At 35.6% G+C, this 27,226-nt stretch overlaps 2 protein-coding genes across 3 annotated transcripts in view; both read right to left on the bottom strand.

Annotated features, from left to right (window-relative positions):
• The window catches only part of LOC145694052 (uncharacterized), a 38,801-nt gene extending 23,111 nt beyond the window's left edge, over positions 1 to 15,690 (bottom strand). Inside the window, exon 1 of the mRNA XM_081770193.1 lies at positions 15,438 to 15,690. Within this exon, the coding sequence (XP_081626319.1) occupies positions 15,438 to 15,497 (60 nt within the window). The 5' untranslated portion in view covers positions 15,498 to 15,690. The remainder of the gene's footprint in view (positions 1 to 15,437) is intronic.
• Positions 15,691 to 24,769: 9,079 nt separating this feature from the next.
• Positions 24,770 to 27,226, bottom strand: part of LOC145694051 (uncharacterized) — a 62,410-nt gene continuing 59,953 nt past the window's right edge. For both annotated transcript variants that reach the window (XM_081770191.1, XM_081770192.1), the window contains exon 4: positions 24,770 to 24,895. In XM_081770191.1, coding sequence (XP_081626317.1) covers positions 24,858 to 24,895 — 38 coding nt within the window. In that variant the 3' untranslated portion in view covers positions 24,770 to 24,857. The remainder of the gene's footprint in view (positions 24,896 to 27,226) is intronic.

Here is a 27,226-nt window from a genome sequence, read left to right as displayed (position 1 = left end):
CATCTTCATAGCTCTGAAGATGTTGCCGCTGTATGGTAACGAAAGCTCAGCACAGCAACACTCACTCTGGCAGCAATCCCGAGAACATTGGATTAGCAGAATGAGTGTTGCATCGTTTTCGACATTTCCACTTCTAAAAGGGTAATCAAGGATAATTTTTACAATATTAAAATTTCCGGTTTTGTATTCATTAAAACTTATTTTTCCTGTTTGAAAAATGGGCACTTCTATTTGTTCTATTATAAGCATTTCACCATTTCCTTTAGTACCTAACAGTAGAACTACATTTCGGGAACCAGGAAGTCATTTGGGGTGCTAGGCCCACATTTGCCTCCCCGAGGAAATGCCCCTGATTGCAAATGAATTTTAGCAAATAGTGTCTCAGTATAACCTCCTCACTTTTTGACTGTCCTCTACCTGACAAGCATATGAATGAAAACATGATTTGATCTTATTCATTTCTCACTTAAGACTATTATATTATCTTATAGCTGAATCACATCTCTACTTCCATATAAAAGGCACGATTTTTTAAAAAAAGCGTAATTTTAGAATTTCTCAAACTATATAAATCTACCTATGATAATTTTCCTTTTGTTGGCTTGGTACACTTGTCCCTAACGTATCTTGACACTGCATCTTGTTGAATGCTTATTTAATTGTTCATTGTAGATAGTGGCGTATTAAGAATTTTGTTTCGGGAGGAGTTATGCACAACACGGAGAAGCAAGGGGGCAATTGCCCACCTGAGTTTGAGAATTACATGTATTTTAATCGATTGTCTACTAATATACTAGAAAAAAACATGAAACTCGTATGTCGATGGAGGATTTTCCCCCTCCTCCCAGGGAAATTAAAATGACGTCCTGCCAGAACAAGTTGAATATTTGTAATCTCATTTCAACTTAACTGATTTCATTTTAGAAAAAAAAAAAAAACGAATTATTCAGCTTTATCTCTGTACGTTTTTACCTGAAAAAAAAAATGTTGAGATAAGTTGAAGCTGAAATATACTGATTGCAGTGTTAGTGCTATGAATTAAAGACTGGTGAATCTTATATGATACGCTCAAAAATTTAGAAGTGAAGCTAACCTTTTATTCTATTCATAGCAGGAAAAAGGAAGCATCCTCTTTGCCTACCAAATTTAGCAGGCTACATATTTCCTCCTGTTGATTTTGTTTAGTTCAAACACTTATCTTTCTTCATAACTAAACGATGTAAATATTTCTTTGCTATAATAACTAAAGTCCCGTTATGTTGGTATCCGTGCAAGTTGTTGTGGAACACCAGTTTCGCTCATCAACTCCTCTTCGTTTTGATGTTACTGACGACAACTGACTTGAATCACAACTAACAACGATCAAAAGTATGATAGGAAAAACGAAAGAAAGTAACAACTAAGCAGTGGCGGATCCAGGGGGGGGGGGCGATCGGGGCGATAGCCACCTCAGAAGGGGATTTTTTTTTAAAAGTTTATATATAAATTAAACCTATCCCAGAGTTTGGAGCTCTTAAAAGTAGCTCTAAGTAGCAGTATTACAAACCACCGCCCCCCCAGAAGTCCGTCCTGGATCCCCCCTGCAACTAAGAAGAAGAAACATAAGAGTAGAGTAGACGGAAAAAAAGAAATAAAGAACGCTATTCTTATATGGAATGTAATTTGATTTTTTAAGAATTATTGTTGTACATGGAATGCGGAAACTTAACTAATTATTTTCGGGAAAAAGCTTGAGCCCAATTGATTTTCTCGTAAATACGCCACTGGTTGTAGATAAGGTTACATGTATTTTTATGTGTTCCACGATTCTTTTTACCGGTGGAAAAATGAAACAAAAAGTTTGCATTTAATTTAATTTAAGAATGGAATAAAATGCAAAACTGTATTAAAAATGAAGCAAAAGCTTTCAGTTTAACGTCCCACTATTATACTCTTTAGGCTAAGGGAGATGAATGATTTAGGCAAGTGAATGATGATGGAAGAACTGGTGGAATGAGAAAGTAGAAGGAAACGGAAGTACCCCCGAGAAAACCCACGGACACGACGTTGTTCACCACAAACTTACTTGGCCGAAGATCAAACCAGGGACTCCACGTACCAGAAGTAAGAACTCTACCGCTGAGCCACCGTGCCTCCATCACTGTATTAAAATGTTGAATGTTCATTTTATGAGTCTTGTATGAATCGAACAAGCATTTAAAATGGTACAAATGTCTCCAAAGTGACCCTGAAGATGTTAAAGAAAAGAGCACCCTGGTCTCTCCAACAATCACCAGCAATGTAGAGAAAGTGAAGAAAACGTTATGAGTAATCGCTGAATTATTATCAGAGAGGTTGCTGATTTGCTGATGATGCTGGCATATCATTGGCTCATACCAATTGAATTTTTCGGATATTTTGAGCATGAGAAACGTTGAACTAAAATTTCTTTAAATAAATAAATATATATATATACATCGACCATTCACACTTCGTCGCTTATTAGTGACATCTGGTTGGCGGTAAAACAACTTTGTTATTAGTTCTCAGACTTATTATTCGCCGGACGTGTCCCCCTGCGACTTTTTCCTATGTCCAACGATGAAGTAAATCACGAAAGGACGACACGTTGTCAATATTAAGAGATAAAGACGAATTTGTTGAAAGAGGTCATCATTACACTAAGAACTGTATTACAAAAGTGCTTCAAAGGTTGAAGAAAAAAACCTCTGGCACAAATGTATTAAATCTGAAGGGGAGAACATTCATATTGATTAATATAATTTTTTTTTTGTATAATGTGTCATCATTGAAAGAACATTGGAATTTCGTAACTTGAAAATTTCCATAATATGAGTTGCGTCGCCCCGTGTAACGAAGTCGCTAACGCTCTCGCATTTGGTGAGAGCGGTCACGAATTCGATTCCCGCTGGGGACACTTGGTCGAAAAAGTGTAACAGCTTTCTCAGGCCAGCTATCCTTAGTGAGGATTTTCCTGGATTTTCTTCATTCACACCAGGCAAATGGATAGTACCTAACATAATAGGCCTAGGCTATACTTACTTCCATCCCCTTTCCTTTCTACCAGTGTTTCTTTAAGACATTTTTGTGGTTATGCACTGCGCCCCGGAAGTCTGAGAGTGCGCCCCCCCCAGAGGAGACCAAAATAATACATCTATAATATAATAATAAATTGAATAGTACCAGCGGTGACCCCTTGGAATACTAAGTGTGCCCCCCGGAGCATTTTTTCTGAAAGAACGACTGCTTTCTGTCTTTCCAATTCCCAGACCAGTGTAATCGCCGAGGGACGTCATTTTGTGTGAGGAGCTAACATGGCCATAGATGCCAAAAGCCCAGAAATCTAATTCCTAATCCTAACCTAGTATGTGTTCAATGACATTTCGATTATTGGAAATAAATAAATAAATAAATGTGTGTGTGTGTGTTCTGTGATCTTAAAATCACTCATAAATACAATTAAAAATAAACATTTTCTATTTCAGATCTTTTTAAAAATTGTAGCTTGTTTTATTTCTATTGAGATTGCGCAACTTCCAACGAATGCGTAATTACTTTGTTTGTGACTGGCACTGACATCGAAATACCTGTTGCGATAACATTCTCATAAAGAGAGTTGTAAATATTGTTATGTAGTTTCTGCGGAAAGGTCACTTTAATTCACAACCGCTGTTAACGATTTCTGTCGTGCGTGTGTAAATTCAATAGTTACAAAAATGCTTATTACACATTCCATATTGAGAAAGGATTTTTAAGTGAATGAAAAATTCAAAATTAGCAATGTGTTGTGTGTGGAAAAATACCATCAACATAGTGGAAGAATTGGGGATAGTTTTAAATAAAATTCATAAACCTCAAATACATAATCATGTCATCGGTACTAGCATTATGTCTGGGAGTATGATGGCTCAGTGGTTACGAATACGTCACTACTTACCTTTTCTTTCTCGTAAGTCAGAAGAAAAATATTACTTACAATATACCTCAAATCAATCAATTACGTACTATCAACACGACTTTTAAGGCCGAATTATCGCATTTAACCATCCGCTAAACCAGGGGTGCCTATCCCCCCCAAAGCTGATGGCGCACTCCCCCCCAAAGTGATGCCACTTTTGAGCTGGTTTTCAGTTTACCGCAACAAAATATTATCATTAATTCATTTATTATACATCATGTAGCAAATGAACAGCATTACTTATTAAGTGTCGTACATGGTATAAATAAGAAATAAATAAATGCTCCCAGCAGAAAATCGGTAAATTACCTACACAAAGCGATAAACCGACCAGCCCATCCTTTCATATAGCAACTTGCGCGGTACTTCATTCATAGAGTTTCTAAGCAGGGAATAGGGGGATTCATTCTCGAAATTAAAAAAAAAAAAAAAAAAAAAAATCGCATCTTGTTCCAATGTTATTCTGACGACAGCAAAATTACTTATTCGACATTAGAGTAAAATTCTTCCCCAAATTTTTTATTCCCCCCAATTTTTTCTCAATGGCACAACTTGCGCCATTCATCTCTCCTGTGGGCGGCCCTTCTCTCTTAAAACGAACCAACCTTTCCTTTCATACGGCTACTGGCGCGGTACTTCATTCATCGAGTATCGAAGCAGGGGGTACGGGGGTTTACCCCGGAAAATTTTTGAAAATTAGCTTCTCAAAATCGTGTTTTAATGCTATTCCGACAGCAAAATTGGTAGTTCGAAAGTAGAGTAAAATCCCCCCCAAAATTTTTCTCAATGGCGCTGCTTGCGCCATACATCCCCCCTGTGGGCGGCCCTGCGCTAAACAATACACTAAAAGTAAATCGAACTCCGTCGCAACTGGCCTTGGTGGCGAGGGTGTTAGGCCCTACTAGCTGACTTTTTTAGCATATAAGCTCCCTTCGCCGTTCATGTTGGCTTTCTAGATTGGAGTTAGCTTTCTGTTTCTTTCAAGTAGTTCCCCAATTGTCCTCATTACATTGGTTACAAACCGAAATGCGAAGACCATGTGATGACTACAAGTGGTCATCCGTCTTTCCTGATCAGTCCCGAAATTATTTGACTTTGCCGATCGCACCAGAAGCGGCAAGCAGGTTGGCACAGTAAACCACATTTCCATTGCAGCGATTCTTAAACTGTGGTCTGCGGACCTTTGGGGCTTTTTCTGCGAACCCGTGAGCCCGCATATGAAATAATTTTATTTAACCAAATTATGAAAAGTAATGTATAAAATTATGTTGTACAATTTAATTGTATATATATCATAACATTCTTGTTATAAATTAAGCTTGTTTCGACAATCTTCGTAATACAGGCAGGAAGTTTGAAACTGCAACAATTTGTACAGTGAAAAATAAACTCTGTCCAGATCGTTTTGAATATGACTTATATAATACATTTGTAGTATATAGCGATAGTAAAAGTTTACCTTGACTCAGTGATGCCAACCTGTGGGAAAAACTCCATTTAGTCTGATTTTTTGACATTAATTTGTAACGTCCTGGGCGAGATAACACCATCTAAAATGTAACGTATATTGGAACCACCATTTAAAATGTAATGATTAATTTATATTATACATATATTTTACGTTACATTCCAGCCCACAGTCCGTGTAATTCTTAAAATATATAAAAATGAGCAAATCACATTAAATCAGTTTTCTTCTTCTTCTTCTTCTACGACAGATTGTGTACTTTTATGCACCATTGTCCAAAACAAAGATATAAAAAGAGAAGAAATTACAAAATACATATAGAATATCGTTGTAAATTATTCGAAATAGGATAAAGGGAATTTTCTTCGAAATTAGCAACATATATGGGATTTTTCACTATATGTTTAACCCACGCCAACAAAATTCTGAACAAGAGGGAGGTAAACATAATAAGTAATTAATAAGCGTGTTAAAGTTGTCAACACTTAGTCTGAAATCTTTTCTTTCTTTTCGGCAAAGTCCATGCTAGTGAGAAGTGATTTCATATGTGATTCTTAAAGATCAATTAAATTTCAGAACAATCTTAAAGATTCTTAAAGACCAGGAAACGCAATTTGTGATTTGGTATTTAAGAAAAAACAAGAAAACAAAACAATGGAGGTAAAGAAAGAATAAAAGAAAGAAAGTAAAGTATCAAACGACAATCAATTTTCAAACTTTTACAGGATATGGGATATGTCTGGAACTTTTCTAGCATCAATGGGCGCAGTATAAGATGATAGTATATATGACTTCAAAACTGCGTTCTCACCTGCAATTCTGCCTTTCCTGCAATATTAGGCAACCCCAAAAGCAGGGACGTTAGAATGGTTAAGAATTAGAAAGGCATTGGAGAAGATCACAAATATATCAGTGTAACAAATATTTTGTTATAAATATATCAGTGTGGCAAATGCAAATAAGAGAATAAAATAATTTGTTAAAAATGACGGTTTTATTATCGTGAGGGCAATGGATGACATAAAAAGTTACAAAATGATCTTACTTAAGCAGTTCAAATAAGATAAATGGTTAAGAAATAGATATCAGAGGAAAGTACTTTCTCTCCTATTTCCAAATAAAATAATCTCGTAAAAAAGAGAAAAAAGTTACCTAATGAAAAGTTTTAATATAAAAGACTAACAGCACAAAAGCAAACACCCACACGAAACGGAGAGACAAAGACAGAATAAAGGACACCAGCGGCGTAACAGACTTGCGGGCCTCTCATGCACGAAAGAGAAATCGGACCTTGTTGTAAATCCAATTGTTATAATAATAATAATAATAATAATAATAATAATAATAATAATAATAATAATAATAATTATTATTATTATTATTATTATTATTATTATTATTAAAAACTCGTTTCCTTTTCAAACTCTGATAGCGTATATCGTGTTACTTCTATTTCTATTTCAAGAATTAAATTAGAAAAAATTCTATATCTCACATAGACTCGAACTCTCAAGTTTTGGATTAGAAAGCCTGCACCCTACCGGCTAAGTTAATAACTGCTTTGATAGTGTAATAGTGCTTTCCACAGATAAGGAATTTAGAATGACCTCTTCGCAGGACACTTCCGAATCTTAAATGTGTCGTGAATTACTATATTCGCCTCACTGTTTTGACAATGGAAACTGATTATACTGAGCATGAATATGCTTTGCTGTTGTAGATTAACAGCCGTAATAAATGTAAAAAGAATTCTAAGCATTGCATGAAATATACAAGTATTTATTCTGTGTAAAACAATATAATTCAGTAAGTAAACAACATGATGACCAGAAACGCTGGCAGAAATTTTTTGAAGGACGGGAGTAAAAGAATGATACAGAGTTTTTCAATTTGTTGTCTTATATTTATACACTTGTGTCCAAAATTCGTCCCATGTCTTTAGAAATTACTTAAATCAGCAATGTGCAACAGCCGACTCTCATATCGGCTCCTTCCCATTGATTCCGGTCCGTCTGACCCATTATTTGAACTGTATGTCTTACCTAATATTTAAAACTGAAGTGAAACTGCGACACGCAGTGAGACACATCAGTGAACAATCCAGAAGCTAATATTTCTCTTCAGCATCACCCCTTCTCACTCAACTTTCTACTTCAAAACTAGTCACAGGAAACTTTAGAAAGAAATATTTTTGGTAACCAACAACACAGTTTTAACGTTTCTGTGATATTAGTGTACGAGAATGAGAATCTCCATTCAATATAGCTATTTAATTCCTGTGAAAATTTTATACGTTGTCTTGTACGGCCCTCGATGCCAGTAAACGTTCTTTGAGATTGGCCCACCACGCCTCCCAACTTGCACATGTTTGACAGATATAAATATCATTCTTATGATTGAAAATGTCACATGTCTTGTTCGAAATATACAGAAAATTTTTTAAAAATATTTACAAAAATACTTAAATAGAAAATTATGAAATAAGCAAGTTATAATTAAAAAACAATCTCCGAAACTTTTATCACCGAATCCTAATCCCAAGTATCCCTGCCAAACGCGCAGTAAAATTCACAAAGATAGGGAGAATTTTATGTTTATTGGAAATGCTATGTAAATCTCTCATAATGTTAGTTTCAATACATATGGCACAACTCTAATAATCATAGGTATTAAATATTTTACATATAAACAAACGACTAAATAGAAATAAGCCACAAAAGAAGTGAAGCAATCAAACATTTGTGTTAATGATTTCTTTATATACGTTTGTGAAGTTAACGAATCTTAACTTACCTGCATAAAGTAGTTGGTTAGCACGTTATTTATTTTTTTTTTAGAAAACTTGATTCTGTCAATTCATCAAACAAAAATGTTTTGTTCTAATAATGTTCTTTAGTGTTATCCTCTTATTTGAATATTTCCAAATAATTCAGAAGTATATCTTAAAAAATGTTAAAATCGTAAACAATTTTGTAAAAAGAGAAATATTCATTTCTAACCACTATCATGACGGAAATGGGATACTTATAAATATTTGAAATGTTAATTAAGATATGACTAAACTTAAATGAAATAATACTAAAATAAAACATTTACTCCGAATAGTCTCTGCAAGTGATATGTAGAAAATGAACAGAAATAATAAAAACATGAACTATTAGTTTTCTATTAAAAGTATAATGGTTGATTCAAATATTGAACAATTGAACAATTAAAAGTTGATTCAATTATTTTATTTAGCGTTATCTATCTTGTCATAATGGGAAACTGTGAACCGTTCGAAATTAATTGTTGAACATAATTAACACTATTCTTTAGCACTGATTTTATCATGTTACTTTCGTCAAAAATGCATAAGGAAAGAAAGTTCAAAATTTATACCAAAAGTAAAGTATCTTAGGAAACCTTAAAATCAAGGATAAAGAACTCGATCATATGTTTCTAATTTAAAATTAGTAGATATAAATTGTAGTATTCTAAAAGTTCTGCTCGTAAGGACGGAAAGGGACAATTTCTACAATGATTTTCTTCACATTCAAATAAAATACCTTCCCATCATCATGGAAAAGTTTCTTAGCTATTTGAGATAATTTCTAGAATATATTTAGCATAGCTCATACCGAGCTTTTATCATATTAGTTTCAGTAAAATTTATGTCGAAAGGGATAGTGGAGTAAAAATTTATGTCAGTGAATTGAATTGAATATCTCTAACGTAGGGCGATTAAGATTTGTATATAGACTCCCACTTAAAAATAAACGAGCACATGATAGAGCGTTTTTAAAATTCCACTTTTACGGAGGAAGGAGTCTATTTCTATAATTGCTTTCTCTACATATAAAAATGACATAGACGTGGCCAGTCTCATTGTTGGAAAACGGCGAAATCCTCTGAAAAGGCTTTTGAACATACCATTTGAATCGTGCTTGATTTTCATCAATTTACTTTGATTGAAATAAGCACCCTAAGAGGAAAAAGAAAGTTTAAAGAAGACTTATTTCTTAAATAAACCTATTCTTTCCGTTTAAAGAACGGATAGTTTTGCTATTAAATAAATAAATATATAAACTTCCAGCATTTCCTTCAAGCAGTTAAAATATAAATATGAAGAGCGACCTTGAAATGTATACTATACTATTCGCCATAGTTGTTTACTTCACTTCATCAGGGACGTGAGATTAATCGAATGTTGCAAACGTCATGTTTGTATCATCAAATTGCACACGAAAGGGATTTTTCTTACAACTGCGCGCCTACTAGTAGGTGATATGGAATCCTATTAGAAAAGCTAGCCCGCTTTAGATTTAGAATACTGCACATCAGGTCAAAAATAAATTGTATAGCTGATTTCCTTAACCGTATTGGGAGTCATCTTGAGTTTTATACAAAGGATGAGAATAAAGTAGACGTAATTAAAGATTAAGGTAAAACTGTAAATGTGTCTTCTGTGAGTATTCTGATTTCAGTGTCCCTGAAAGAACATCAAAGAAAAGATCCTCTTCTGAAAAAGATTATTACCAGGTTAGAAAATAATCAGGAGATAACAGATTACAAATTGCAAAAGAATGTATTGTTAAAACAAAGAAAAGGAGAAACTGGTGAGGAAGTGAGAACGAGTTGCTACGGTAGCGTATTTAACACTTAACAATAAATACTCAGAGCACGTGAGAGACTCATAGTGACGTACGCAAGAGTGATTTCTGAAGTTTAATTCTCTCTTGAATAAGATATTATGAGAAAATCAACGTTTGCCATATTAAGACGTGTATATAAAAACTTTGAAACGACGTTAACTTAGAAGCTTGAAACCTGTCTTTGTTGAAATTCTGCGTACGCTACTGTAGACGCAGACTACTAGTTTACTTCTTTATTGTTTAGATTAGAACAGTCACTTATAATTGAATGCTCTGTGACGTTACAGATTTCAATTCTTCTTCTCAGTAAGGCTTGTCGCATATTTACCAGAAGAATGCCGTCCAAACTGAGACAGGGAGAGGCAGAAGAGGATGTAGAGGGAGACGTCTGAGTATGTGGGCTGTCTCTCATCCGGAACGTTGGAGAGGTCTTTGCCTAGCACGAGGCCTAGTGTGTGTCTGGTAGGTTTCCTTGCGTTACTTACAGTACTGAATCTCGGCTCGGCAGTCCTGGATTCTGATCAATACACGGCCGGCCTAAACCATACAAAGAGGAGGTGAAGCAGAAGGCAAAACACCTGGACAGGGGAGTGAAGACAGGGAAACGAGAGAATTCGTAGGTAGATGGTTTTGTTCTTGTATACGTATACTGGCAACACTTAATAGTTTTTTCTCTCATCTTCTCTCCTCTGGGGTTTGTCTTTCTCTAATGCGTACTCCTACGTCATCTAGTGAACAGTTAGAAGTGCCTGAATTAGAAGACACACATGGTGCATCTATCGTTTAGTAGTCACAGTAGTATTGAAATGAATCTGTATAGAAGTGTGCTATTGAAATTTCTAATGTCATTATTACAACACAATCTCTCTTCTTCGGATGTAAATGTGCGTTTGGAAATCTGTGTCTCTCAGCTTCTGCTGTTGCTAAATTGTCCATGTACAGCAGATTATCATTTTGCTTAAATAAGAGTAAAATAATGTTTATTGAAGTCGGATACATTATAGTGTTTAGCACAAAGCTGTTCATTTGTGTTGTATATCTACTAATAGGAGACGTAGTAAGAACGTCGCCGTTGACTTTCGTGGAAGCAAATTCTTATTCTTTCTCAGGTGGTTAGGGTTACCTACGAGTCAAGAGTTGAGATTATCTAGAAACGATTCGTGAAAGTGATGTCTCGAAGCTAAAAATACATATTTCTTGTTAGAATAGCTCTGACACGTCATGTAGCTCGTGACGAGAACTCGATCTCGTCTCGTCTCGTCACCAGGTGGTTTGCGCAAGGGTGTTAAGAAGGCTGCACGGTCGAATGTTTGCTCACACCCTTTATTGTGTAAGTTATTCATGTCATCATTAGATGGAAAAGTTGCAGTGTTTCCACTTCTGTATGTTCTCTCAGCTATGGTGATAAGGTCATCGGAAAGAGGGCTACAAGGCACAAAATTTCTCCATTTAGCTGGGACAGTTTTGAATTTGTCTCCTATTCAAAAGGAATTGTTCGGCACTTCAAGTATTCTAGTTTTCCTCCAAGATATATGTTAGTATCATTCATATAATATTAACTAAAAGGTACAGGCCATCTCATAACTTTTTAGCTCTAGTTTCTTAACTAAATCACGTTATGCTCCAGTTGACACTGGAGCATTTATTTGTGAAATACGAACCAAATTACAAACACTTTGTTTTTAAAAAGGTACAACTTTGTTCGGAGACAACTCACCTCCAAATGTAAACTGCCTATTATGGATATTCTGATGGAAGTTGTTTATGCAGCATTATAGAAATATTAATGAAATACATGAAATATAAACAAAATTGTTAGAGCCGTATTTGAAAAAAATCTCAAATTTTGATTTCCATCCTTCAGTAATCCTTCCTTTTTTTTAAGGGATAGGAAGAAAATGAGAAAGGTCTCTATGGAGTATCACATGCAAAGCTTAGCTTTAAAATTTGGTCTCAATACTTTGAACAGTATGGCCTGTAGTTAAATGTACATTAGGATGAACGAACAGATGGAGAGATGTTAAAAATCACTTTTTCGGTGAATTCCGATGTAAAAGAAATTGGTTGAAATAAAATAAAAAAAGGGGGGATTAAAATTATTCTGTACTTTACAATTCGTGCATTGTGAAGCATTGAGTGTAGTTGTACATTCGATGAAGTAAATTCTTTTGGAGAATCCGGTCTTTCATTGCTCATTGTCTAAATGTGAACAAGAAGTGGGCTAGCTCGTTTTTATTCCTCCTTAATGTGGCCACACATAGACTTCGCATAGACAAAATAGCCAACCGAGGGAGAGGGAGGTTGGAGAGGATTCGGAGAGAGAGAGAGAGAGATAATCACAAGTGCATGAATCCTTGTTTATCACATGCTCGAGTGAATATGCAGTACAAGTCTTTATTACATTGTTTACATTACTGCAGCTCGCCTCAGCTGTTGTATCGTCCGGTCAAGGTGCGGCCGTCCTTATTGTCAATATACGATTTTAAGTTAAAATAATTGTAAGTGTTTGGAGGATAAGATTGAACGAGGTTTTGGAAGGAAACGAGTACATGGTCGGGGAGCCCTCTGGTAACGTAACATTGAGGCTGAGTAAAGGGCAAATTAGGAGGAAAAAACATATAAAAAGTTCGAAAAGAACAATAAGTAGTTTTTGAACACAGAACTCTGAAAGATAATGATTACGACAACGTGGAAAAGCACTACTAAGGATGTGAAACTGATGGCACGGGTGTGTGTTTGTGTGTACGTCCGTATCAGGCTCATAGCCAGAATATACTACAACACAGAGGGGGGGGGGGTTGAGATCATTTTGGGGGTTGCTAACTTCAGTATACCTTACATACTTATTTAACTATAAACAAACAACTGAAAGTTTCAATGGGCTTAGGGGGCTTTGTTCTAGCTACGGGCCTGGTTTGTATCCCGAAATATTGTTCGTAAGTCAGGGTAAAAATGCCTTCCAAAACTTGGTCGTAATCTGAATGGTTCGCGAACTGAGAGTCTACACACTATTTGGAAATTTAAATAGGCTAAATATTGAAATACGAGTTGTGTTCAAGCAAAGCAAAAAAGTAAATGGATCCTTTTTACAACAAAATTAGTCCTCATAGGCACATATTCAGTGGCAGCAATGTTGTGGAAAACCTACCAAAAATGGGGCATCCATACTGGCATCTAGATTTAGAATACATACATGTAAGATTTCAAGGTAAATCAAATAATTTATATATATATATAATCGGTCTAGTAGGAGACTCAGTGGTCTCTATTTTCACAATTACCTATTGTTTAAGACTTCTATGTTCATTAGTTTTTAAGTTTGATATATTTTCTAAATAGCTACATCCACCACGATTATCTGTATTAGTAAATATACTGGTAAATATATATTTAGTAATATGAAAGCTTATCAGAGTGTAAGTCTGGGACAAATGGGGGGGGGTCTTGGGAGTACCCGGCACTCCCTAAATTTTTACTGGTCCCTCCTAAAATATTCAAGGTAGGCTTGCAAATGAACTATAATACGGTTGGATCGGCCCCTCCTAAATTCTATCCGGTCCCCCCTACATTTTTGGGCCGGCTACGGGCCTGCTATATGTTAACAAAGCGAGACAATTTAAAACAAGTATGTAAGATAATTTAAGTAATTTAAAAGTTGATTTGCATTGTTACGTATAATATAAAATTGAATTTGTTCATTCAACAAAAAAAGTTTCTGTATCTACGTTAATCTAAGACGGTGGTTTTCAACCCCTTTTTTGGCTGACAACATACTCTGAACGCCCACAATATCGCAACGCATTTATTCGATTTATTATTAATGCTGTAATATAAATTATAATATCGTAAGATGATAAATTTCAATAAAGAGCGATTACGTGGTACTGAAGACTGTTGCTACCGTTTCTGAAAGTGTTGACTCGAACAAACTTGATTGTTTGGTACTGACAAAATGAGTTTTTACTAGTTTACCATAAATGTTTCTTAATTTTTAAATCCTAAAATTTTGCTATATATTGCACGGGACTGTGTGATACACGAATGTGTCGCGATCCACTGGTTGAGAACCACTGATGTAAGGTATTTCTATGAAGTCTGGAAGCCATATTGAAATTGTTATTTGATTCCAAGTAAACTACATGTTGAACAGAGGGCATTAATACTGCTAAGAGCGATCTATGTGAGATAATTCTAGATGAGCGGGAGGAGCGCAGATTACGGCAGCCTTAGATCCTAGCTTAATGAGACATATCTCGGTTAGTTTTCCTTTTTTTCTTGATAGTATCCCAAGTCAGAGCTCTACTGTATTTAAAACCGTGGAATCATATAGGATACATTCAACCTCATTTCCTCTTTCACTTTACTTTTGACGAACATTTACCTTTTTATTAGTAAAAGGATATTCGGTCACAAAAACAACTGAAGTTAAATTCCATGAAATTTTCCAAATATTTTGCGGTGTCTATATATGTCAGAAAATGGTCAATAGAGGGCCGCGGTGCGCAGTTTATAATTCAATGAACTTTTCTTTGTTTTTCAGAGGGGTAAAAGTGGATTTGTAAAGGTAGAGGGACCCATGACATCATGCGTCCGTTCCCCCGTACCTATTTTTGCCCAGTGTAAGTTTTTGGAAGTGGGGGGACGCCATAGAATTTTCTGAAAGTGGGGGAATGACATACCCCCACGTTCCCCCTCACTTTAACCCCTGAGTAAAGTATACATATATGGCAATTAATGTTCCTTCTTTGTAAGACATTTAGACTTCAAATAGTTTGAAAGATTCATAGTAGTAGCAAGCGTCCTTTAAGGAGGGTGAAGGGGCGATGACTATCCAATATGAGTTTTACGTTTATCATTGATATATTATAATATTGATTATAAAGTATACCTATGTATCTCAAACTCATGTAGGACAAATTTCACCCCTCCCCTGCAACCAGGGGCGGATCCAGGACCGACTTCTGGGGGGGCGGTGGGTTGTCATACTGGTACTTTTAAGGGCTCCAAACTTTGGGATAGGTTTTATTTATATATATAAAATAAGAAAGTTTCTTCTTCTGGGGGGGCGATCGCTCCCTAGTTTTGCCCCTGCCTGCAACACTAAATGACGCTCCTGAGCCAGATCTTTTTTTAAAAAAAAAGATAAAACATAGCATATTTACAAAATGAGTAAGAGAAGTTATTAACTACGATCGGTTCAGATTTACGTTGTATAAAGAGCGCCGGTACGTGAGGCAACCAAAACGGCAAAGCAGGTATTGTGTCCTATATGAAATCAGTAACATACATGAAAACTGAAATCCTTTTTCTCCCAAGTTCTCCAGTTCCTTCCAGACTTCATGCAATGATTTAAAGTGTATTTAGTTTTAAAACATACCTCCGCCACTATAGTTGAAACAAACAGCAGGAACCAAGTTAAATCAACTCTCGCAAACATAATGATAATGTCTTCATTAGTAACATTACACTTCTTGCCTATATAATGGGTCACATGCAGACGTCTGGTGTTTTCTATTAATTTTCACAATCATCATTGCAAGTGGAGACCAATGTTGATTAACGGATTGTTTTATTTGCACCACCGCATACAAGCACTCACATTCTTCATCGACATTTTTCATTATAGACCTGTACGAGCAGTGCGAAGTTGATAATAGTCCTTGCACATTTCTATTTGAACAAAAACGTTTGCTCTGAAGAAAAATTCCATCCGTATATACTACAATTCACTGATCTTTGTAATTAACACAATTAATAACATTCACCTCTCTGAAAGTGACGGTAAAGACGCACTACAAACCGAAACGGTATATTGAGTTCGTACAAAGAAAAAATAGAAACACTCGATCATTGTGTTTGACGTTTCTCATAAAATGGCGTACTTTAAAAGTCCTCTCAAAGTGTGTGTGTGTGTGCCTATGTGTGTTTGCACTGTTATCCATCAAACAACCTTGCATGATATTGCGCATTTTAAATACCACAAAGCCTATTGTGCTGTTCCTTGATAGCATTCCTTGTAAGTATTCACTTTTTTTTATCATGCTGCATAACATGCTCATTTTTGTTCCTCTTGTAACGACGAAAGAGGAACACGCTTTAATCATCGACTATGAAATGGAATTATCTGTACCGAATGCTAAATAGTTTTTAAAATGATTTCAAGAAGCATTCAATTTGTGAGGAACTAAGGCGGAAAAGAAACAATTTTGCACAGAATGTATACGTCTTCCTCATTACAGAACAAAAACGGTTTTGTAACACAGATTCCTTTACCCGAAAGCTCAACCAAGAGATTAGAAGAAATCGAAACAAACAGTTAAATAACATGTGCGTATAAATCGATACAATTTTATCGATTTAAAATTTTTTCTCTCTGCGGAAATGTCTGCTATAAAATCATTGCTAACGTATTTCTTCCTTTACATAAGTTCTTACTCAACAAACAAACATGAACGTATCAAACAGTCTATTGTCTTCCACACGTTTTTTGTTTTCTCTCAAATGATTACAAGATTGTGGCTTCTTTATGAACCGTAGCAATAGCTTCGAAATTTAAAAAAAAAAATAAAATAAAAATATTACACAATAATTACAATAAAGGCAGAAAAATATTTGAAAATACTATAATGTCATTATAATAATGGCAAAGTTCAACACTTGTATATTGTAGGTCCGTGTACTTTCATGCAAAGAAAAAAAAAAAAAGGTAACGGGGATTGTTTGATTTACAAATTGCTCTACTTGGTGGGCAAATAGTAAACACTGTTATTTTGTTCTAAAACAAGCACATTCGGCTACAATCGCCTACTACATACAGCCTTATTTAAAAAAAATGGAGGAAAGGCTGTAATTTACTTTTTATGTATTTTGCCTTTGTCATTTACTTTTTCTGCCTTTTATGTATTTTTTGCTTATAAGTTTCAACAAGAAACTTTATGAACTAACATTACGGTAGCTATTTTGTTTAACTAGAATTAAAAAAAAAATGCACGAAACCTTCTGAGCAGTTGCTCTCTGCCAACATTTGTCGGAAGACGAACACAGTTAAATCATCGACTATGAAATGGAATTATCTATGTCCAATATCAAATAGTTTTAAAAACTGTTTCACGCAGGAGACAGAGACCGATGCCCATCAGTGCTTAAAATACAATAAACATTTATCTTTGAAGAGGGTAGATTAGGCTCTAACACACTTGTAGATATCTGTGACATACTTCCACTCTTGCGGCTATTTAGTGATGAGCGCAAGAGTCTTGGTCTTGCAGATTTTTGCAAGAGTCTTGCGTGCAAGACCAAGACCAGGAATCCCGATGCAAGACCAAGACCATACCTGCAAGACCAAGACCAAGACCAAGACTCTTGCACAAGGCCAAGACCAAGACCAAGATTCCTGCGTTTTTAAATAATGAGGATTACTTATTGGTAAATCACACACTATTCTACAGGTGTTTGTTATCTGGAGTAAAATTAACCATATAAGCTTCAAACTGCTAAAGTTTGGAGTCCTAGGATATATATAACAAAAGAGGGGCTTGTTTTACACCCTTCAGTTGCTTTGTCTCAGGCAGTTTGTTGACGAAACACCACAAAAGTTCAGTAAGAAGAAATTTGCAAAATAAACAACGCAAGTGGCGAGCGCAATAAGTAACTTTCATGCGTACATCGAAATTGTTGCGGGAAGTGGGGAGCATTCCTATGGGTTATGCAAACTATGCAAAAATAAATAAATAAAAGAAAAAATAAAAATAAATCGAAGAATAAAGTGGCAATAAAAATGAAAAACGGATACACTTCAGGAATAAAAAAACATCTCTTATCGTTGCATAAGAACGAAGTGCAGGACCTATTTTTACTAAAGCACCAGCAAACTCGAAATATTGGAGATATCTTTACATTTGGCTTGATTCAATATTATTTTAAATTTTTTTCTCTTTTGGCCAATATTGCTAAACATATCATCATCATCATAGCTATTCTGCCATTATTGGCAGGTTACTTCCTGCAACTAAGATGTTTCGATGTGCGGTGTCCCTCAGCTAGTCTCTTCGTCTTGACGTAGCAAATTTCTGTTTTGATATCTTTCTTTGACGATATCTTTCTTTCTTCCCTTCCTCTCTTTCCTTCCACCATATCCTCTAGTATGTCCTTCATAACACAGTTCCTCCTCAGCCAATGTCCCAACCAGTTTCTCTTCCTCCTCTTAATTATATCTAAAATTCTTTTATTTTTTTAGTTCCGTACTGCTACTATTTCTAAAACCTCATTCGTTTTCCGTTCAACCCACCTAATTCTCTCCTTTTTTTCTCTCCATGCCCTCCTTCCGAAAGCCTCCAATGTTTTCACTGCTTTTGCGTAATGTTCATATTTCTGTCCCATAGAGTACATATTGGAATCAGTGAAACAAAATCTCAATATTTAATTGGAAGTTTGCTCAATACAAAGATTAGCTAACCTTGGTTGAAAAGAAAAAATCTGACGCCTTTAAAGTTTAAAAATAATTTTGCTATTCATTGTATTAAAGTAATGTGTGCCGTCTTGATTTTCTTTCTTGCATCTCAGGGGTAGCCTCACCATTCTGGGAACCAGTGGAGTATTGGATCTGTTAAAAATAAAGAAAGATTACGAAATGTTGAGATTTATAAGTAGTGAAGCGTGGGCACCTATTGAAAAAAGTTAAGCTTATCGCCTATGTTGCATACTATCATCATACTCACACGAAGTGAACTATATATTGCATTTAGAATCATATGTTGCATTTCCGTTACTATTGGCGCATTGTAGACTTTATTATCCCTTATATCCAGAGTAAAATTCTCCTATGAAAAGCATAAGATTTCTTTAAAGCAAGACTTTCAAGACTCTTGCAAGCAAGACCAAGACCAAGACCAAGACTGAGTGTGTAAGACCAAGACCAAGATTAAGACAGAGGGTTCCCGTGCAAGATCAACACCAAGACTGGATGTGCAAGACCAAGACCAAGACTGGATGTGCAAGACCAAGACCAAGACCATCCGTCAGGTAATCAGTAAATGCAAAAAGCTGCTGCATGCCTAGGAACGAAAGTCATCTAAACATGCTATTGATTGTAGCATACAATAATGCAAAACATCTGTTCAAAGTTCGAGTATTTTTGTTCTCATAATTACATTACTGACCATCACATAAGTTTTCTTTTGATTTGCCAGTCGTATTTGTTTAATATCAGAATGATGCATTCAAAATAGACCCTGACTGTCTTCTTTCCCAATTCTTGTCGATCCTAATGCAAGCCTATGCCATAGATGAAAACACCAAGAATTAAATTACAATCAGTCAACCTTGGAGTCTAGAAAAGTTTTCTATCTAATCCTCCTCCAATATAGCATTTCTTACGTCATATTGTAATGTTAGAAACAGAAGGAAAAATCGGTTTAGAGGAGGGCAAAAATAAATCCACCAATCGACATATCTAGACCGAATTGTCTACATTGTAGCCTTACATTTTTAAAAGATGCACCATGACATTGTGCGACAAATACAAAATATACTTACATACAGTATTTGGTTTTCTTGAAATAGTCATAAAGTAAGTTCTTTCGTTTCTACATTACCTTCTTCCACTGCAATAAAATGAAAGTAATTTCAAAAACTTAATTCACAACGTCTCTTACTGGCGAAGTGGGCATTTACAGTATTAATTCAATACATATGTTTCATACGTTCATATCCTCTCATCTGCACGACAAGCAATTATTCAGAAGGCTATTATACAATAATTTATAACACCACAACAATGATTCATTGATTTTACCCTTATTATTTTGTCCGCGTCGGCTATGGCCTTCTTGTAACAATACCAAGGTTTTCATGTTTTAACACTAAAACTTTCGACGGTGTTGTTTTGACATTTTGCTTCTTTAAACATATATTAAAAATTTAAATAAGTTAGAGCAAGGGTCTCGAAACTTTTCAGCCTAAGGGTCACACTGACTTCTCCAATAACTAGTAGAAAAGTCCTAAGAGCCGAGACTTAACTAGCTCATAATAGCGACATAATGTACAGTCAGCACCATCTTTAAACATACAAGTTGGTCCTTGATCATTGTGCATACGAAGCCATTTCGATACATGATGTTCTTCAATTTTCAGTTCCTCTTCAACTCCGTGAAGGTCGGATCTACACCACAAATCACAACAGATAACGAAAAATCCTTTCGTGTTGGCGGGGGGTGCCTTGTACCTCTAGGCCATAATGGTTTTAAAGTGAGTGAGTTTCCGGAGACTTCGTAGGAAAATTTGTTGTGTATAGCCGTCGAAAAATTGGGGTCTGTATCACGAACAATAATGCCAGCCCGAGTCCTGGCTATTTGAGTTATGGTAGACACTGGAGACTAGTTTGTAATTTGACAAAGTAGTAATTTTGTGTGCTTCTACCAGGTGTCATAGTTAGTAAGAACAAATACCCTTTGCTTTCATTAATTGTGTTAAGTTTGGAAACTCTTCGTTAATCTCACCGGAGATACATTCATTTCGGTGATGGCGTTTTTGCGGAGGAGACCCAAGTTGAAGAAATTGGTCTTCACATACTGGTGAACGGGAGCGCGATCACAGTGAACAATACTCGATTAGATGAAGTAGACCCGATGGACGTTCGTCTACGACTGCGGCTCTCCTGTGTTTGTGCGGGAACGGATACAATGTACGGCAATCCTGTGTAATGTCCGGTTGACATACTGAGACACTACCATGATAGGCAGAGCCGGTCACAAACAAATTTCGATATAGTGGGGCTAGTGATGATAAATGAGATGTATTAGGTGAGAAAATCCATTTGGATGGTCGCTTAAGTAATACAGCTCACTCTATCTTAGCTGTAGCAGTAAGCGCCCTCGGTTGGATTAGTCTGACACACACGGCCTCTGATAATGCAGACAAAAGTGCCCAGGATGTGGTGAATTAAGAAATTTACTTAAAAGACAGCAAAGAAGACAAGCTGCGATACGAATCGAATCGGTAAAGAAAACTGATTCGATCGGAAGTATCGACATTTTTTAATTTGTAAAAGATTTTAGAGATTAAGGAAATATCTATTCATCATTTGGTTTTAAGAAATATTCCTAAACCTAGCCATTAGGGGTTACGGCCTTTCTTTGGCATATCGACATATTTTTCGTATACCTGGCTTTAGTGACTTCATTTTCAGTTTCAATCGCGAAATTGAAATATTCTCTGAGGCTTTTTATTTTAATTTTGTGTATTATCTAATTATTATTATTTTATTTTTATTTTTGGTATAGTATGGATGGTTATATTTCTTTTACTTAGTTTTATGCTCTTTTATGAGCTCTGTTTAGTTCCAAAATTTATTTTGTCACGGTACAATACACTTGTTTTTCACATATAAGGGTGAAAAAACATTGGAGTACGCGCTATTCCGGAATTCGGGACTGTTGTTATAGCAGTCCGGTTTTATTCCATCTTCCTACCGGGTCATTTATTCCATGTTCGCTGCTGTCCGGGCTTATCTTTTTCCTATTTTGGTCTTGTTAAAATCCGAGTATATCTGAGAGTTCTATTGGAAACCTGTCTGGGTACGATATACCCGAGGGAATCCATTATGCACCCACTACACATTGGTGAAGTATATATTGTTAGATGGCGCGTGTGTGACTATCTTTATAATGATACAGACCGCTATTTCACTGTTTCTCCAATTCGAAATAATGGGTACTGAAGTGTAGCTTTAAAACGATTTTTGACCGCTCTAGCTCTAGAAATATGCATTTTCCCCCTTGTTCATATCATTTTTATGAGAACTATTCGCACATAATACTTGCTTTTGACATAATTTCGAAAAAAAAAATTGTTTCGATTGGTAACTGTTAAGAGTAACTGTAAAATTTTAAGGAAGTATCTCGACCATTGTGCTGCACTTTCGCTCTAGATTTCCACTGAGGAGTAGTGCCATATGATGTGTCCCTGAACTGATCCCTACTCGTGTGCATCAAAACCTGATTGTAATTGACTTTCAATTCTAAACTTTAAACCCCAATAACTTCTCACCCCGTGTGCACTTCCACCAGAAATTTTGTATTTAGGGATAGTTGACTATTTACAATATGTCCACGTTTGGTCACATTACCGTGTAATGTGTGTTTCTGTCACCACTGCATGGTGCATCCTCAGGTTGCGGATCGAGGAGAAGGCCTCTAGCTGCGAATATACTGAATCGAGCAGTCGCGGACAGACGACAAGGAGTGGCCCTCCAGCCTGGGAGTTTCGAATGTGACTAACAACCTCATCCTGTAAAAAAGGCACTTGTTCAGAAACATTCACAGAAGCCTCGGACTAGGACTGAAATTCGATCCAGTTGGCTAAGGATATAAGTCAATGGATAGATTTTGCGAAAGCGGCACTGAACCTCCGGGTTCATAGGCCATAGAATTAGTTGGTCACATTACTAACGGACATCGGCTGATGAATTCCTAGTTTGAGAGAAAGTAAAAGGGATTACTTCAATGTTTGATGTTGCGTTTACGACAGGTTGGACTAATTCTTGTTGTGAAACTCGTTTTAACGTTCCATCAATTGATGGTTTCTCATAGCTTTGTAACAAATCTCGAGCTGTAATCAGTATCCAAAAATGTGTTTCGGTTCGTTGAATAGATTCCGATAAGAAAATTTTGTAATTATATTTAGTGTAGTTACTGCTTGTAGCAGTGCAATTTTTACGATTGATATGATATATATTGTCATTGTTTTACTTGCATGAGTTTTCAGTTCATTAGAACCTACATTAAGTATTGTTTGAAGAAACAATAAACAATCTTGTGAAGTTGAGTAAGTAAATGTGACAAGCAGTTGAAATTTCATGCGATTTATCCTTGAGTAGGAATTTCCTTCTGAGTAACCCCTTGAAATCATCATCATTAGTGACAAGTAACCTCAACTTATATGTGATAACATATCCTCCTCAAAATGCTCTTCTGGTATTACATAACCAATATCCTAACCAGTAAATATACAAGAAAAAGCGATGTTCAAAAGTTGTTAATTAACTTTTTTATGATAGCCTTCTACTTTATAGAATATATCGATGTGATCATGTATTTATTATAATCTAACGAATTAAAACAAATAATTCAAAATCCTCTTCTTTATTCTTAAAGTTGACGAGGAGGAAAATAACAAGGTGTCCTGAAGTATCAATTCAGTCAGTCGCGTATGCTTCGTAATGAGGATTGTGATAACTAATACTTGTGACTTCTATTCACGCACTCCCATATCCCTTCCGGATTTAAAATATTTTCCACAATTCTTATTGTTCCCAACAGCTTACTTTTAAAAAAATACTGTCTATAGCTACTTAATCTTTGTGAAAGTGGCAGTACAAGACATGAACTCGGAGGCGTCCATCTTTTATATGCATAGACATCATTTGGTATTAATCAAGGATCTTATAAAATAGAGGATCTGCCCTTTCAACAAAATCTTGAAGCCATACGTCACAGTTTCGCCACCCTTACCCTGCCCACTCCGCCCAATAGGATTGCAATGTTTTGAGCCAACGATCATGGCGGAAACGAAAGTAGCCAATCAGACAATGGTGGAAACGAGAGTAGCCAATCAGATGTGCAGATGCTCGGTTGTTTTTTTTTTTTTTTGGCTTCATCGATTTAATAGGATGACAATACATATGGGCAGATCCTCTATTTATAACATCCTTGTTATTAATACTCATCATTATAGACAGAGTGGTTATTGTACAGCATATTTTTTTGTTTTGATTTGAAAAACAGTTTTTGTCGTTTATACTAAAACTACCCATTAGGATTTACTAATCCATACTATTTTCTTCAGCTTAGTGAGAACTATCCAATGGTGTATGTCCCAACATTGAACAATTGGTTTTCGTTAAACGACAATAATAACTACTGTAGAATACATACAGGTATAGGAGTTTCAAAACAACACCGACAACGTTTGACAGGTGATTCCTGACACCAAGATAAGACAAAAAGTATAGACCAATCTGGATGCACATATGCTTCCCTCCGGGATATAGGCTTCTGAATACATGAAGAAAATGAATTTTAAAGGTCCATAGTTCCAAAACTATTGGACCTATCGTAGTGGGGGTCAAGACTTCACTTAGAAACTAATATGTGCCCTATCCAAAAATCCACATTTCAGAATCCTGAAGTACTCACGCATTAACTTTTATAGTCACAGTTGGCTACGGGCATATAATTTAAGTACTAAAAAAAAATCTATAAAAATTGTTGAGGAAGTAACACAGGAATCCGAAATATGGATATTTGGATAGGGCACTTCTTAAATGAAGTCTTGATCCGACTACGGTAGGTCCCATACTTTTGGAGCTACAGACCTTTAAAGTTTATTTTATCTTGTTTGCGGCAGTCTATAACTCCGAAAGAAAGCATTTGTGCACCCAAGTTGGTCTATACATTTTGCCTTATCTTGGTGTCAACAGTCACCTCCCAAACATTGTCGGTGTTGTTTTGAAACACACACACACACACACACACACACACATATATATATATATATATATATATATATATATATATACATATATATATATATATATATATATATAGAGAGAGAGAGAGAGAGAGAGAGAGAGAAAGAAAGAGACAGAAAGACAGAGAAAGACAGAGAGTTCTTTTTAAAATATTAAATATTTATTAGCAATGATAGATAACGTGTCTCTGAACAGAATTTATTAATCCATCAGAACCTCCAAGACATTAACTAACTACTCCTCACATGCTCAGCAAATATCATGATCAATCTAAATATTATTGGCGCATGTATCTACGGCATCTTGTGCTGAAAGAAAGAAACTTGGTTATTACAACTTGTAACAATATAGATTTGAATGCACTATTAACAAGTCATATAAGAAATACTTTACAAAATTATCTTATTCATGTAATTTATTAGTCTAGTAACGAATTAAAATACAAAAGACAAAGAAAACTTGCAAAATTCTTCAATATGAATAATAAAAAAGTGACAGCCATGAAGCAATGCGTTGTTAAATAGTCATATGAAAGTGTATCATCGAGCGTAATTTTTCTTTACCAATTCAAAGTGGGACATTCTGTACCTCAAGACACAAAATACATTAACTGTGTACTCGAGCTAGGAATGAACATGAACACATCATTCGCTGTTTGTTTGTTTAACTTCATTCCGGTAGGACAGTATTGAAAAATAAGCCCTGTGGGTATCGACCACATCATGTTTGGATAAGCTCAGCAGGATACTGTGAAAAATATTCGTTGAGTTGAGTTGTTTTTTTTAACGTCGGAATCCGAACCACATAAGGTTTCGTCGGGAATGAAACCCGGATCTCCCACGTCAAAGGCGTGTATGCTAACCGCTTAGTAACGAAGGAGCTCAGGAAAGGTGTTCTTGCCGATTCACATGAGTTGTGAATATATTTACTAATCTCATTCGATTGTTTCGTGTAATGCGCATGGTGAAAAGATTGGAGTCAATACTGCCATATAAATTGACAACGTCCAGCAAAAATCGTTCTTTGGAGGTGTGTAGTTCTCTAACTGTAAGGAATAAGTGGGAAAGTTTCTAGCAACAGATTGGGACATCAGATGGAAAGGGGACTGCTACGAGAGTTGTAAAGCGTTGTTCAACGAACGTTGCAGACTTTCCTAAAATAGGAAACCATTTTTCATCCTCCTGACATCTCTCTCATCGACCACAATCTCTTCTGACATCTCTGCAAAGTTTCGTTTTTCTGTCTCTTTTGGTTTCTCCGTTATTATGGTTGGACATTCTAAATTATATTATAATGTGAAAACGTCATTTCATGACTTTGTCGTCAAGTCGGCACGGGTTAACGTTCTCGTAGGGAGCTGCTATTTTACTAATGCGTGTTTACTGTCACATAGAATACATTTAGCCGGTGTGCGAATCGTACCGAGATTGCAGCACGTAAATATATTTTGTAATTATGAAATTAAGTGTTATTATAATTCAATCAACTTATCGGTTTGTCTAATCGTTCAACACCAACCTGGAATAGAAGTTCAGTCATAAAATCAATTTCATTTATTCTATTCATAATTAATGTTTATTCTATGAAAAGTTTAAAAGCTTAACACAATATAATGACGCAGATAATTATCACGTACCAAGTCATTTATTTATTTATTTTAAGCATTATTACAACTAAAGTTGAAAACTAGAATTAGATCAAGTTTGTTAAAGCAACAACATTTTCTTAATATGAAATACATATATATGGACAAATTTATTTTATATGAATATGTGCATTTAAAATATAATAACGCACCTTTTTGCAACCAACAGAAAGGTTTATAACTATACGAGGAACTATTTTTTTTCTTCTGGATAATCAGTGAGATAAATTTACAACTTAACATTTTTTTATTCCCAAATATTAGATACGTACGTAGGAATAGCAATTAACCCCTTGCACTGAAATTACGAATCTAGCTCGTCATGGCCTCCCAGTGCCAATGACGAGCTAGAATTTTCTTGAAACTGTCTCTAATAATTTCGATTGCATTAAAAAAAATTCGTTAACAACCGTATAAAATGGTGAAAGTCATTTTATGGGAAAGATCTAAAAGAGGTAGTTTTTGCTAGGGAGTGGCATTCTTAAAAACTATTATAATTATTTTCTTAAAGTTTCATAAATATTTCACGTAAATATGTTGCGTAAATCTTGACAAGGAGTATATTTCAAAATGAGCTAGTGTTTTAGAATTATTACATTTCCAAATCAACAAGGAACGGACATGAACGTGTCATCCGGACATCCGTATAAAATCTAGTCCATTTGGCAAACATAACAAAGATATGTTCATGCACAAAAATATTAGATGCCATGGACAACGGGGTAAATCCTTGGGGGCACATTAACCTTGTTAGTATAAAGAAAATCGTAGACTCGCAGTGAAAGAGCTATTGTATCAACACTGTTCATTGAAAAGTCATGATTTATATTTTATTTTCTTCAGCATGAAACAAGCTTTCCATAGGTGCTATGTATTGGGGCCCATAGGAACAGGGAAAATGGGGTTAATGTGGGGAAAGTTTCCTCTTGAAATCCCTCCCATCAACTTTGGAACTCTCTAGAGTGGCCCTGAGTTAAAGCACACAATCCAAATA

Source organism: Thermobia domestica, chromosome 9 (assembly GCF_964235325.1).
Source record: "Thermobia domestica chromosome 9, izTheDome1.hap1.1, whole genome shotgun sequence".
NCBI lineage: Eukaryota > Metazoa > Arthropoda > Insecta > Zygentoma > Lepismatidae > Thermobia > Thermobia domestica.
This window is presented reverse-complemented; position numbering and strand designations above follow the sequence as displayed.